Here is a 15,901-nt window from a genome sequence, read left to right on the forward strand (position 1 = left end):
ACGTGTCCGCGTAATGGGATTCCAGTCTCGAGCTCCAGGTTTCGACGCCGGTTCAAGACTGCGCGGGTTCAGCAACACTGCGCGTGCACGCTCGCTTCGGACGCGCTCCACTTTCGGAAAGCGGCTTACCGGCGCTTTAATATAATAATAATAATAATAATAAGTGGAAACGCTTATAACGAGTGAAGTTTTTGGAGCTGCTGGAATCAGAGGAGACAGAAACACACACACACACACACACACACACACACACTGGTGATGTGTTTAGTTGGGGTTCACCGCTGCGGTCCTCATCCACCAAGGCACGCGTCCTCGCCTGGCTTCTGACGCCGCGCAGAGAGACAGAGACACAGACAGAGAGAAAAAGAGAAAGAGAGAGTGTGTGTGTGTGTGAGAGAGAGAGAGAGAGAGAGAGAGAGCAGATCCCACCCTTACCACGAAGCGCCGAACTAATATGCGATGTTATTTTGTGCTGAAAGCCCTCGCGTCGCACCGTGATCAGGCCACACACCACCCACCCCCGCGCGACAAATGCGATCGAAAAAGTGCACGGACGAGCCGGAGAGGCAAAGGCGCCGCCGCTGGTAACGAGTCGGACGCGAAGCCGAGCGCCGTCCTCAAGTGGCACGCGATATTTCTGCACTTGGATGAAGACGCAGACGAGCCGGGGCATCACGCGGCGATTTCTATGGTACAAGTGGCATTCTCGTGCGGCAGAACTGATCCAGCAGGGCTATTATGCAACCGCAAAGAGCCCTTCCCTATGAGGGCGCCTAGGCTGCTGGACTGCTCTTTGCCCAAATCAATGTGGTTTCTTTGGAACATTTTCAGCAAAGGATCGCATATGCTGCAGTGTCTTTGTGGCAAGAGTCTTAAGAAAAACAAGAACCCAAGTGGTAAGATGTATACTCACTCCTACCCCTTCATGATACCCTCCCCCTCATCATCATCATCATCATCATCATCACTCCCCGGCTCTCACCACCACCGCGATGAGTGTTCTAATGTACTTGCATTGGTGCGCAAGTGTGTGTTGTGTGTGTGCGCGCGTGAGTAGAGGAATAAGTTATTGCACACCTTGCTGCTGCATAATAAGGCGTATCACAATCACAATCCACTATGTCCTCCTCCCAGACTGTGCCGGGAAAACCTGCCATGCACTACAGTCTGATTCTAAACTTATACGCTGCGGAATCACTACATCATTAGATCATCGAGGTACCCCAGACTCAGACTGCGGCGCTTGTTGCTGTGTTCTGTCCCCGCTCCTCCAGACTATTGGTGTAAAAGTGGCTACTGCAGTAGTACAGTAGCGATGCAAAGCTCATTGGTTAAAAAGCGTCTCAATCAGGTGGAGAACTGGAATGCCTCAACAACAACAACAAAAAAAAAAAAACACACACAAACAAGCAAACTTGGGAGGCCATGAGTGCATGCAGAATATGCATGAAAAAGCATGCAAAACTGTTGCACATGATCTATGAGGAAACCCCTCAACCCCCAAGCCAGGTGCTGACGTGAGCAGCAATGAAAATCTAAAATATTTATAAGCCAAGCAAAAGCTCACTGACAATTCATAAGTAAAAACAAATTATCCTGTGCCATAGACTTTGCCTTGGCTTATACTGTATGAATCAAACACCTGAGGCTATGTAATGTCTGATGTACAGTCCTGTTTTATTAACGTCCCAAACTACTGTATGATCTGATTGATAATTAATTCCATTACAGAGCAAGCAAACATTAAATATGATTTAACTTTATTCACAGATACCCAGCTGATACCTAAATGGAGGTCTTGGCCTCTGTTGCTTTTTTACGCTATAACCTTTTTCAGCTTTAGTCAGCTCACACTTGGTCTTAACATCCATCTCGGGTGATTGAATCACAAATGGACCGAGTACAGTCATGTGGGATGCATGTGTGGTGTCAACGGCAACGTGTTCCTTGTCTGAATAGTTGATGATGTTGCGAAGTTTGTAGTTTTCACTCCTTGTACAGTTTATTTGGACCAATGGTGTTACACTGTTGATGTGCGCTTTGCAAACATTTCTATAATTTATTAGTTTATTTAGGAGCATGTTACTTAATTACACAAAAAAGTAATGTCAACATGACTTAAAAAAAAAAAAATCTTAATATGTGATTACAAATCTTTTTAAATTATCATCATCATCATCTATCGGTGTAAAAATGAAGTTCTTGATGGACTTAAAGTTTGGAAAAGGAGTATTAGGAGTTTGGCAGTATGATCAGTCATATTAAACATATGAAACATCATATAAATAATCAGCTCAAACTTGTTCTCAACCAGGCATCGTGAAAGGTGAAAGGGTCCATCTACATAGGAAGACAGATACTCCCCACCCTGGAGATATATCCTTAATTTCGGTGGCAGTATGGGGTCGAGTTGCTAGCTTGACACCTGATTGTAGTTCTTAGGGGTGAAGGAACTTGCTCAAAGGCAGCCCGGCAGTATCAGGCTTAAACCAGGGACCTTCTGATCAGCAGTCCAAAATCTTAAACAGCAAGCCACACCTTCCCCTAATGTAGCCTAGTAAAAAATACTAGCTATAATTTATAGCTATAATATAGAAAAAACTCTTATGTAATTAATAAATGAAATTATAATACTGTGGTCAAGTTCTTTAGAATGCACTTGCTTTAAATACTTTATCTGATGCAATCAGAGGCCTTGACAGTTTTATTAGAAAATAGTACCAAATTGCTAAATGGAAACACATTGTGAAGAGGTGGCCTTAGCAGCCAAGCTGATATCTTTTTATTCCTTACTTATTTATAAAGGAAAGTGAAGCAGTAAAAGATTCACTTTAAGCTGACACTCACAGCTTCAGTAAATTCTTTGAATGTACCATCACCATACATTTTGTTAGGAACATCTGTAAACTTGTATATCCATGCATCTATATAATCAACCAATCCTGTGGCAAGAATACCATATAAAGTTCAATACAGGTACAGGTTAAGAGCACTTTGCTTGGGGTAGACCATACTAGCTCATACCAAAATGGCTGGTTTGAGTATTTCATAAACTGTTGAGCTCCTGGAATTTTCACACACAACAGAGTTTACAGAGAAAGATGCAAAAACAGCAACAGCTTAAAACACTGTGGGTGGGGACACCTTGTTGATAAGAAAGATCAAAGGAAAATAGTCAAATTAATTCAGGCTAACTCATATAATTACGTTTAACGTACTTTTTATTTATATAGATTATTATAAGATTATTAATAATCAGATAAATTATGATGCTAAAAGTCCAACCTGATGTGTTTCAATTTCCTGTTAGTGAAACCTTATAAACAGTTTGTTTTGCAGCACTCATTGCATTGACCAACACACTGTACAATGGAAAAGTCCATGGAGCTCAGGGTAGATCTGAGTATAAAGTTGTAGAGTTACACAAGTCATGGATATCTCTTATGGCCATTTCTAACTGCAAATTTTATAATCAATTCAAAAAACTGTACTGAAATACAAGTTATGGTGAAGTGTAGCCATTTTGCCAAGGCCTGGAAAAAGACCCAAACTGTCATCCCCAATGAGGGCACAGAGTTGCTGCAACAGCAGGGTCACTTTATATAGTCAAACAAGATTTATATTACCATTGACTGAAATTTCCATAATTTTCTTTTGATTCTGTTAAGTTGCTTTGCAACAATAAGCACTGTTTAAAGCTATATACAAATAAAATTGAATTTAATTAAAAAGAGGCCTTTTCTAAAACCAGCATCTTCAAATTGACTGAGAAAAAAAGGCATAGTTAAATCTGTGGAGAAACTTTTTAATGAGAGATATGTGTAAAATTGACGTATTCGACCCCCAAAATACTGTACCATGTGCTACACATGGTGGTGGTAGTATCAGGCTTTGAGACTGGTTTTGCTGAGTGAAAGGAATAATGAAGAATGAAGAAAAAGGACTACAGTACCTCAAAATACAAACTAAACAAAAAGAAAAACTGAAGAAAGGGAAGACTTTGATATGTTTTGGCAAAAATATGCAGTATCTCCAAACTTATTTTCTTGTTTTCAGCAACTTTCATGAGCCAGCCATGCATAATATCCATGAGTTCACAACCAGTCCTAGCTAAAGCAGCCACCACAACCTCCAGGACAATTTCTCTCTCACTAAATCCCACTTAGGGGATGTCTGAAATTAGTTGAGGAAAGGGTCTAGCGTTTGAATACATGTGAAAGAACATTGGCATATTGCTTAAATATCTTAATTTTCTTAAATCCGGCTAACTTCTTGTACCACTGTTTAAAGACTGTGAATTTTCCATCTACTTAAAAATTAGAAAGGCCCATCTACCTCACCCTATTAACTATTATCTCATCATTAATGATAGAAGCTCTGACTCACTGGCACTCGGTTTCACCTAGTTCTTGAGAACCGCACAAAAGTCCTTAGAAATATTAGCTTCAGGGTATTTCTTGACCAAATTATGTTCATTCTTTTTTGTCCAATTTTGGCACATTTTTCTATTAAGCAGTGTCTCGGGTTTCCTCACCTTAGTGATCCCACTAAACATTTGACGCCAACTACAATCAAGAGTTTGTTAAAAAGTTAATTATAAGTCTTTTACATTTACACATTACATTTCTGACTTTCCTTTAACACATTTCTGCCTGAACTGACTATTTTTAATAAAGTGTTTGTGTGGTAGTCATACAGTACCTCAATAATTGTATATCCTAAAAAGGAATGAATTCTCCTAAAATATTGTCTTCTGAAGTTGTACATTTTGATTGTCATTTACAGTAGATGTCCTTATTTGGATTTCCTTATGGTGCATGCATATAAAGTACTTCCATTTCTTTCAACCATATATACAGTGACATCAAAGCACCTAAAATGATCATAACCAATGATTATTGAGGCAAATAGTAATTTCTTTTAAAATTTCTTTCTTTGTAAGCCAGTCATTCCAAAGGTGGTTAGAAACAGATCATTGTGCTCTTGACTAACTGTGTCAACCACATCCTTAACATATATATATATATATATATATATATATATATATATATATATATATATATATATATATATATAGTAATGTATTAATAATTTAACCAAGATCATCAGCAGTATTCAATGGCTGGCCAAAAAAAAAGTTGCACTCTTATTTAATTTAATCACCCTCACTTTGATTACAGGACCCAACGTACTGGCCAGTTCATGTGTTATAGTTGATAATTTTCTGATACACACTTAGCTCAAGAATAGGGTCAGCCTGGACTTATCAGTCTGGACTAATACCTTTTCTATTGCGCCAAAGCCCAATCTTTATGCTCTCTGGCCTTTTCTTCTGATGAGTCTCACTTACAAATGGTTTTCTTATGGACACAGAGCTCATTAGTCCCAATCTAGTAAGTTCTCATCATTGTGTGCGTATGGAAATGTTCTTACTTTAACACAAAGCTATGTTTTTTGCTGTTGATTTTTTCAACAAGTTCAGCACTACTGTATACTCCCATGTTTGATATGGTGTTGAAGGGTTCTTATTCCAGTTGCAGTAACTTTAAATCCTTTTAGTTTATTTATTTTGCTTAATGCAACCCTTCTTAAATGATGACTTGCATTCTTAAATGCAACCCTTCTTAAATGATGAATTAATTTAGGATTTATTCGTATTTTATGTATTTTTAGCAAAAGTAAAATTAATTGTATATTATTGCTTATTTTATAATACACGTGCAGTGCACTTGCACTAATAACTCTGTCCTCCTGGACTTCCTAGCACTTAAGTCTATTAAAACCTGTCTTTTTGGGGTTAAGCCACTTTTATGAAGTATACTATAATGTAAGTGCACATGCAAAGTAAAATACTGTACTATTAGTGGCGTTGCCTTTATTTTCATAGCCATTAAGCTCTCACTATTCATTCTGATATATGAACCTCTAGTAATAGATGGATCCCAGTGGGACTCTTGGCTTTCATGTCTCCTGGACCAGCACCAAGTTATCAAAAAGGTCTAACTAATGTATTCTAAGAATATTTACACTATATAAATATAGATTCTGTATTTTGTTTACAACTCGCTGGCAATGTACCTACAGCATTATAATCAGTAAGGAAAATTTACAGTACTTCAGATTTCACGTTAACTTTATTGGTGAAATATTTTCATATACAAGTTTGTGGATGAACTCCCTTTAACACAGAAGCTTGTCTTTGAAGAATATTGTCATTAAGGCCTTTCGATTGTAACACATTGAGTGGGCTTATGATTTAGATTATGTAGAAGTGGAGTGTGTTGGATGTTGGTATCAGGTCCAGGCTGCCTTGCTGACGTTCCAGCTCTACTTTTCAGACTGAGGCCATGTAACGTGTTGCAGTAGGCGATTGCAAAACTGGCACAGTAAGCCTAGTCATTCTAAAAAATATATATATATTAAGCATTATAAGGGTGATGCTGATCTTATAAATTACACAAACTTTTTTTGCACACTAGCCATGGCCTCAACCTTTTTTATTATGTAGATTAAGTGGAAGTCATTTTCATAGTTTTATTTGTATTTATTAATTTAATACATGTTTCAAATATGCTAAATTTGACTAATGGGTGAAAAATCAAAAGAAAATCTAAAATTCCATTAACCATACATTGTTGGTCATAAACCTTAAGATAAATGATAGATTTATCTTTTATTTGGATCGATAGATATAGATGTAGATAGATCATTATGCTACTTTCCAAACGTATTTTGTTGGATTAACATCCAGACTGGGAAAGACATTGATGATCATTGAACTAAATGTCAGGTTCATGAACATGTTTGTTGCAAAGTGAAATTGTTAGTATGTTGTAATTATGATAATTGTATGACTATGTTGGAAGTAGTTATTAGGTCATGGCTAAATCATGGCCATGAAAGGGTGCACACGGTCGGCAACAATACTCAAATAGGCTGGGGCATTCAAGTGAGTGATGATCAGTGGTAACAAGAATGAAGTATGCATAAAAAAACCTTCCCCGCACTATTACATCATCCCTACCATTCTGGTCTGTTGACAAAAGGCAGGTTGGGTCTATAGATTCCTGCTTTTGGCACCATAGTCCGACTCTGCCGTCTGGCACTTCAGCAGAAATCAAGATTAATCAGACCAGACTGTGTGTTTTCTGTCTTCATCTGTACAGATTTTGTAAGCCTCAGCTTTCAGTTCTTGTGTGACAGAAGTGAAATCTAACATGGTCGTTCTGCTGTTGCAGCCCACCTGCCTTAAGGTTTGACCTGTTGTATATTCTGACCACAGCTGTACAGAATAGAGTTCCATTCCCCAAAACTGCAACTCACTGGATCTTTTTATATATATGGATATATATGGATATATCGACATGCATAAACATACTTGAAAAAAGTCTACAGACTATTGTTTGTGAAACTCCCAACAGATAAGCAACTTCCAAAATACTTAAACCAGCCCTTCTTGTACGAACAGCCATGGTTAAAGCCAGTGATCACATTTTCCCATATTCTGATGTTTAATGTGGACATCAACTGAAGTTTTTTTTCCCTTATGTGCAGGTGTACAGGTGCATTTCTTGTGTGCTCTTCTTTAAAAAAAGCAATAGCATGCCTTCTTTTATATCTGCATGTGTTTCCAGTGCATTATCTGTCCATTCCTAATAATGTATTCATATTCCATTATGTCCTTAATATGTGCAGAATAACATAGAATTGTAATTATTATCACAAGGGGAAACATTATCTGAGTGCTAAAATAACTTCTGAAGTAAAGTACAGTTCCTCGTGGCAATCCAAATGGAGTATATAATAGTGTTTTAGTGTCCACTGCTGCTCGCTCCCAGTTTGCTAGTACATGTGCTTTGGGCTACATCTTCAAATAAAGTACTGCAGTGTTCTGGTTATTTCAGACCCAAGTTGAAAACTAGGCCTTGCACTTGACCGTGCAAACTTGGCCTTGTTGCGTCCTTCGCCAAAAGTCTTAAGGTTTTCCAATGAGGTATAGGAAACCAAATGATGAGTAAAAGTTGAGTAAAAGATCTCTTTGGCAAAGCAATTAATCCTCATCATGCTGCATGGCACTATGACAATGCACTTGTCTTTGGAGAGCTTACACTACGCAATCATTTTAGTCATTTCAAAGTGCATTCAATAGATTCTTTCTTTTGTTTGCCTTAGGAAATTGAGTTTAAGTCAGCAGAACCTGAAGTGGAATTTGTAATGTTTCAAAAACAAACAAACAAACAAGTAAATAAATAATAAAAGAATCTCAAAGACTGGATCAGAGTGGAATAGAGCTCTAGGCCTTCAGCTTTAATTCAAGTCGCTTCACATTTCCAGATGCTTGAAATTAATTGGTCAAATTAATTAATGGAACGATAAGTTTAAAGTTAATTTAAAAAAAAATTTGGATGCAAATCCGTTGACTGGAACTCATGGACATCTCCAGATGTTGAGTTTCCCCTGGGCTTTTATTGCATCTGCTAAGATGTTTCATACCCACATTTTTGTGGTTCCATCACTTCTATCTTCTGTAAATGAAAGCATGTTCAGTTGGTCTGAGGTCAGGTGATTACCTCGGCTATTTAGGACCATTTTAATTCTTTCCCTTGGGTTGCTTTCACGGTACTGTACATTTTGCATGTACATTTTGCACGTCTATACAGTACACGGCCATGCAATAACACATCCACCTATATGGTGCATGTATATTTGAATTTGATTAAATTAAATTTTATTTGTACAGCATTTTTAACAATTGTCATTGTCGCACAGCAGTTTTACACAATCAAAAGAAAATGATGGAAATTTTTTTAAATATAAAAAATGTGTATGAAACAAAAATTATTAGATTTGACAGATGAGGAGGCGCGCCATCAATTATGATCCCTTACTTTCCTTCTCTATACAGTTTTCTTTTTCCCGTGATAAATCTCTCTATTTTTAATTTAGACTTTCAGACATTCTGGACATTTCAAATTGTATCGGCTCTGCCCAGTGCTTATGTAATGATTGTTCTGATTGATTTTCCGTCTTTTTTAGCTTTAAAATGGCTTACTTTTCTCCCATAGCTAGCTCTTTGGTCTTAATTTTGGTTTTTAGTCTTTTAACTGCAAAAGATTAGACAGATCTAAACAAAGATTAGGCAATCAGACATATTAACTGTTAAACACTGCACATGCTTTTCACATGCTGTCAGTCACATCACATCACAAGGTGCACTTGACCTACAGTTTATATGCCTACCATGGGAAGTGCATGCATAGTGTTAATGAGCTACTAGTGTTGTATATTCTACAGTCTTATGCACCAACACCAACACAATGTTAAAAAAATAAAGGTAACTAGCATTAATGTGCACAGGGCAAGACTAAAATTACCTGAGCCTATTTGCCTTCATTGGCTGAATATTTTTTTTTTTTAGGAGAAAAAAAAAATGCTGTTGTAGCTACATAAGTACAAGTAGCCTAACTTGCAAAAAAAACTTGAGTGACACTGCTTGAGTGACCATCAGCAGTAAGTGATGGTCTTACTTTATGGAAGTTAATTTAGTTAGTTATTATTGTTATCATGTCATGGCATACACACTGCCTTCCTAGAAGTCCCTGTTACTCTTGAAGTCAGGCCTTCATCTTCCACTGCACCCTCTTCCTGGTCTCACTTATTCTGTCACCACAGCCATATTAGAGAAGTACACATCCTACAGCATCCCTGCAACAAACATTTGTATTTTCAACACATTTGGCAGTATCAGATTTATTATTATTATTATTATTATTATTATTATTTTGGACTGTGCATCTTCTCCTCTGTAATTAATTATTGTTCTACAGATGTTTGGCTGTTAGCCATAGCATATTACGCAAGAAACAAAAGACAGAAAGAATGGGACCTAGTTAGAGATTGTGGCCGAATGTGGGACCTAGTTGACCACAATGTTTTTTTTTTTTTAATAATACATTAAAGACATAAATTTAATTATATCAATCCCAAGGGGGATACACAGTGCACTGGCCCCTGGAAAATACCCGCAATGCAAAATTGCCAGTCTACCTCTGGTTTTCCCCAATGATAAACCGACTTTTATTATTATTATTATTATTATTATTATTATTATTATTATTTTGACTCTCAACTGGTTTTGTATACTGTACGCTCCTAAATACATAATCGTCTGTTTCCACTAGAACAGAAAGCACAAAAAGATCATTATTTTCTTGTGAATGATAAAAACACAGCATGGGGCTGGGCGGCCTATATTTCGCTAGTAATTAATGGCTCCCTTCTTCAACTGGACAAACTTACTTCTGCAAATATGTTTTTATGTCTGAGAAAAAGAGTTGCCTGTACAAACTGTATAAACAATTTTATTACAGTATTTCATTTTTTAAACATCCCACATATATTTACTTCCACTTGCACTTCCTAATGTATTTTCTCAATGACATGACAAGCTGGGGAAAATGTTTATAGCTTCTATAACCGGAACTAAATCGTCTTGCCAACTTTTCACTATTTTAAGTTTAAACAACAAACTTTGTTATAGTTAATTAACAAGCACCCTTTATGTTTTTTTCATAATTTTGTTACCCACATGCACATGTTGTTTGGGGTGGTGACTTAAAAAATGCACTGGGAAAAAATTATCATTGGGTTGCATTCACACAAAGAGAGGACACCGCTATGGACTTTGACAGAATAGTTCGACTGACTGAAAAACAGATACGCAGAGTTCTTGGGCAGAGGGACCCAGGTATGTTATGTTAATCTTTACATAACCTTTAAAAAAATAAATAAATCATGAGAACAGGAGCCTGTACTGGCCACTGGGAAATGGAGTTGGGAGGACAAATCTTAAACATTCTTGTCAACAAAACATCACAGAAAACACACAGACACACAGACACACACACACACACACACACACACACACACACACACACATATATATATATATATATATATATGTATATATCGGCCAATGTATAAAAAAAAGAAAAATAGTCTGATGCATATTATTTTAATATAATATCAATGCTATTATCATATTATTATCATAATATTATCAATTATACCAATATATAATATATAGCCATAAATTTGGTTTTAAATTCTTTATACAAGTTTATCTTTCTCAGCTTTCATCATTGTAAACATCACTTTTCTCATCTACTATAAGTTTAAAGTTTTTTGAAGATCAAAAACCAAACTAAATTTGGTTGAATTGACATGTAATACCCCGGTTACTTATATTTTGCATTTATTGACCTACTTTGTATTGTTACAACTACTGTAGCTATTAAAATTCATCTACAGTACTTTGTATTGCCTGAATCATAATCATACTAATTAACATTCGAGAGATCAGGAATAATAACAATAATCCCTTATTTCTTGACTATTATTTACTATTTTTAAAGGACTACTGCATTTTAATTAAGTAAGGAATTTGGAGACTATTGAGAGGTTTCCTACAGTACTTCCAGTTAGCCAAATCTTAGTGATTAGCACTGTCATCTTGCACCTCCAAGGTCCAGGTTGTGCATGGTGGGTTTCCTCCAGGTACTCCAGTTTCCTTCTTCTAAAAATGGGAATAAATACAGTACATTAGTAACCATAGGTCAAAGTGGTTCCTAGTAAGACCACAAAGGTTCCTACAGTAGATAGATGGATGGAGGGATGGAGGGATGGATGGAGGTATGGATGGATGGATGGAGGGATGAAGTTTGCCATATCGTGGTTAGCTAGTTCTGCGAAAAGGAAAAAGTTAATTTGTGGTTTACACCATAATGCAAGAGATATATAAAGAAAATTTAGTACCAATATACCCTTGAACTCTTCCTATGACAAGAGTAGTAATGCCGGAAAATGAATTTCTTTCCTCTTGTTAAAGCCTTTCTAAATTAATTTGTCAGATGCATGATGTTTTAAGAAAAAACGATCAGATAAACCATGTCTTCATTCATTTAGTGCTTAAAACCCCTTTAAAATGAATCTTGACTTGCAGACAGTCTTGTCTAACGATGTCGCATGTAGCCAAATTGTGAACTGAATTTTAATATTAACAGCAGGTGTCAGAAAACTTTTGGCACTTGTGTTTAAGGAATATACACATCTTCAGGTAGTTCTCGTGTTGTAAAAATGTCATTAAAATTATTATTTTTTTATCGTGGAAAAGGTAGAACAGAATCCTTAATGTATTTTAGAGAAGCTTCATTTAAGTACATCAGAAAGACTAGTTATTAAGCATGACTATTAATACTAAGATTGATCAGTGAATAACATTTGTGTTCCCTGTATATTTAGTTTTTTAGTACATAATTTACGAAAAATACATGTTGGAGTAATTATAGTGTGAAGTGTAATTATAATTTAACATAAATCAACATGTTTTCATAATAAGGTTATCAATTAAATGGTAATTTTAGTGTCCAGTAGGAGTAGTCTCATTAGTGTGTGTGTGTGTGTGTGTGTGTGTGTGTGTGTTTGTGTGTGTGTGTTTTCTGTTTAATGTTTAAAACTGCCTCATCAGAATGACTGTATTTAATTTTGGGCTAAGCAACTTTTTAGTGTCTGGTGCCGTTTCTTTCTTTCTTTTTTTTGAGGTTGCTGACTGAAAAGTGTAGACTGAAACACCTCCACACCCCTGTAAAAATTGCAGGTTGTTGAGAACTTAACCCATGTCAGGAGCTGGTATTTCATTTTTTAATTTTTTTATTTGTATGGGTGTGTGTGTGTGTGTGTGTGTGTGTGTGCGTGGGGGGGGGGGGGGGTGGTTGTAAGGATGGCAAAAATGGATATTTCCAACGGATTGGATAAAAAAAATTTAAAGACAATAAAAAACAAGCGGAGAGGGCAAAAAAGTAAAAGACTTTACCCCCTAAAATTGTTGAAAAGACCTAAAAAGAATGTACCAAAAGGCTGCCAGGGGGCCTGCATAAACGTGAAATTAATTGCTGCAATCAAAACACACAAGGTATACAGGATATCCAACCCAAGCTGAATCCAGCCAGGTGAATCTTTTAAACTGTAATCCCAAAATATATGCTTGCAAGCAAAACACACAGCACATCATTAAAAGGGGACCATGCTAAAAGTAAAGCAAAAAACATCTTCCATGTTTTTTCTTCATGGAAGAAATAATCCAATAGTCTAATGATTGAACTACCAGTCAAGTGTGGTGCAAAACCTTGAGGGTTCTTCTAAAATACTTAAGATATGTTTCATCTTTCAGCATGACAATGATCCAAAGCACAATATACGGTACAAAACAGTAAAGGAATCACATCATCAAAACAAGATTATGATCTTGGAACATTCAAACCAGATCTGTCCCAGAGTCCAGATCTGATGCTCATTTGACCCTGTCAGATTGCTTTCGCAAGGGATTTGTTTAATCCTGGGTTGGTGCTTTTTTTTTTTTTTTTTTTTTATTTTAGTGAAAAGTTCGGTTAAAGTTGTGTCCTGCACGATTGGCGCAGTGGGATCTTGCTGGTGTGGTTATAATGGTGTGTATGAGATAAGATTTCCAATGTCATATTGATAAGAACTTCAACAAAAAGTAGTGGAGACAGCATATGCTGGATTAGAGCATAGAGTTTGCTCAGCTAGTTATTGAACTACTTTAGATTAAAACCACAATGGCATTCGTGGTGGAATTACTACTAACAGGGGAGCTTTAAAACCTGCATTGTCCCCTTTATGTAGAGATGGAGTAAAGTCTGGTTCCCTTTGGTGCCATTATCAGCAGGTAGCGAAACCTGGGTAAAGATAGAAACTCAAAAAGAAGCACAGAACTGTTAAGAATGTCTTTGTTTGCAGTAGTGTTAAGATTTCCCTTCACTGGCCAATCTCTAAAAAACTAATACCATTTCTTGCATGGCACAAAGTAAGTTTTTTTTCTTTTTCCTTTCTAGACTTGGCATTCCAAAATATTGAATGCTGTTTTTTCAGATGTTGATTTGCTGGTGTGCTTGTTTGCTTGGGATTATTATCCTGTTGCATGAGTCATTCTTGGACCAACTTAAACTGCTGGACAGATGGCTTCACATTTGTCTAAAGAATATTCTTATATAAAGTGGAGTTCATATTTGTCTCAACATCCCATGCAGCATCGTTGGTTTAAGGTGTTAATGGTAATACACTATATCACTTATATATGAGACATATATTGGTTTTCTCTAAACCTGACACTGAGCGTGATGACCAAACATCTCCGCTTCTCATCAGTACAAAGGAAATTGCTCCAGAACGATTGTGATTTGTTCAGATGCAATTTTGTAAACCTAATTCATGCTGCCTTATACCTTTTGGAGAGAAGGGGCTTTTTAAAGACATAATTTTTACTTTTTTGTGTGTTTTAAAGACCATAAACAATTACAGTGTTGGTGTGACATGATGTTACTCTTGGGTTTTTCTTCATATATCTGAGCATTGATCAATCATATATGATATGGGTGACTTTTCTGGGAGGCACATTCCTGGGAAGACTATCACCTACAGTATCTTGAGGTATTCATACTTTAGAATGGTGAAATTAGGATTGATTGGAGATGGCAATGTAACCCTTCCTACGGTAGATTAATGCTTCTTTTCTGAACACATAGATTCACATAACACATAGATTCACATACTTGTTATTTTACGTTTTTATCAAAATGACACTCGTAAAAATCTGTTGTGTTTTTTTTTAAATCATGCGAGGAGATTTGTGGCGGCATGGTGGTGTAAAGGTTGGCACTGTCACCTTCAGCACCTCCAGCACCTCCATGTTCTCCTCGTGCTTGGGTGGGTTCCTTTCAAGTTCTCAGGTTTCCTTAATTATTTCAAAGACATGCAGATTAGTCTAATTGGCGTTCCCAAACTGCCTGTAGTGTGTGAGCCCTGAGATGGTTTGGCACACTGTCCAGAGTGTATATCGCCTTGTGCCCTAGGTATCCTGGGAAAGACTCCAGGCCCCCCGCGTCCCTAAATACAGGATAAAGCGGTATATACCATGAGTGAGTGAGTGAGTGAGTGAGTGAGGGAGGGAGGGAGGGAGGGAGAAGGTCAAAGCAATGTACCCACCATATACTGTATAGCAGCCACTGTACTGTGTAAGTATTTGGAGGCAGTGTTATGATCTGGGGTTGCTTCATTCGTTCAGGTTATCACATCTATGGAGTTTTTCTTTCCCAGACCCAAAGAGTGAATGAGTGGGAGCAATCAAAGAAATAAATAAAATATTAGAGTATGTACATTTTTCTGTCTATAGACTGGGGAGGGTAAATCTGGCCCAACCAGTGGTTTCATGAGTGGTTAAAGACTGTTAAGAACTATGAAGCCTAGATGCAATGAAGGCAGAAAGTTTTAAAGCACACACAAAGTTAATCTTCTATTTACAGTTAGTGTAACAGATCTGGAGGACGATCCGCAAATGCAGATGAAGGTCACTTAAGCTGAAAATAGTGTACATGTCCTTCAGTTAGCCACAGCTTACCCAAGCTGAGCTACAACTGGTTCTGCTATGCTTTATTAGCAAATCACGGTTATTATATCAGGCAGTGTGACACTTATTTCTTGACAGAGCAATCAGATAAGCTGTTATTGTAGGCTTGAAATTTCGTTGAAGTGGATTATATTTGTAATATTAGTTTTGCTTGTGAAGTTTATTTGTAATATTTATTTCCTGCTCATATTGATTGAAATGAATGACTTGATGTTTATGGATGTGTTCGTGCCGGATTACAGCTCTGAGAATTGTAGTGTGTTTTTTGTACGTGGAAAACATCAATCCATCCATCCATCCATCCATCCATCCATCCATCCATCCATCACCAAAGTACTTTTGTTCTGTGACAGTCGGCCCAATCCACATGGTTATTTTGATCCTGATACATTGTGACAATTGTGCCCTTATCATTGGGGA

At 36.9% G+C, this 15,901-nt stretch overlaps 1 protein-coding gene across 1 annotated transcript in view; it reads left to right on the top strand.

The window, feature by feature from the left end:
• The first annotated feature begins 509 nt into the window (after positions 1–509).
• Positions 510–15,901, top strand: part of LOC128506547 (fibroblast growth factor 14-like) — a 68,786-nt gene continuing 53,394 nt past the window's right edge. Inside the window, exon 1 of the mRNA XM_053477044.1 lies at positions 510–896. Within this exon, the coding sequence (XP_053333019.1) occupies positions 689–896 (208 nt within the window). The 5' untranslated portion in view covers positions 510–688. The remainder of the gene's footprint in view (positions 897–15,901) is intronic.

The sequence above is a fragment of the Clarias gariepinus genome, chromosome 18 (assembly GCF_024256425.1).
Source record: "Clarias gariepinus isolate MV-2021 ecotype Netherlands chromosome 18, CGAR_prim_01v2, whole genome shotgun sequence".
Classification (NCBI taxonomy): domain Eukaryota; kingdom Metazoa; phylum Chordata; class Actinopteri; order Siluriformes; family Clariidae; genus Clarias; species Clarias gariepinus.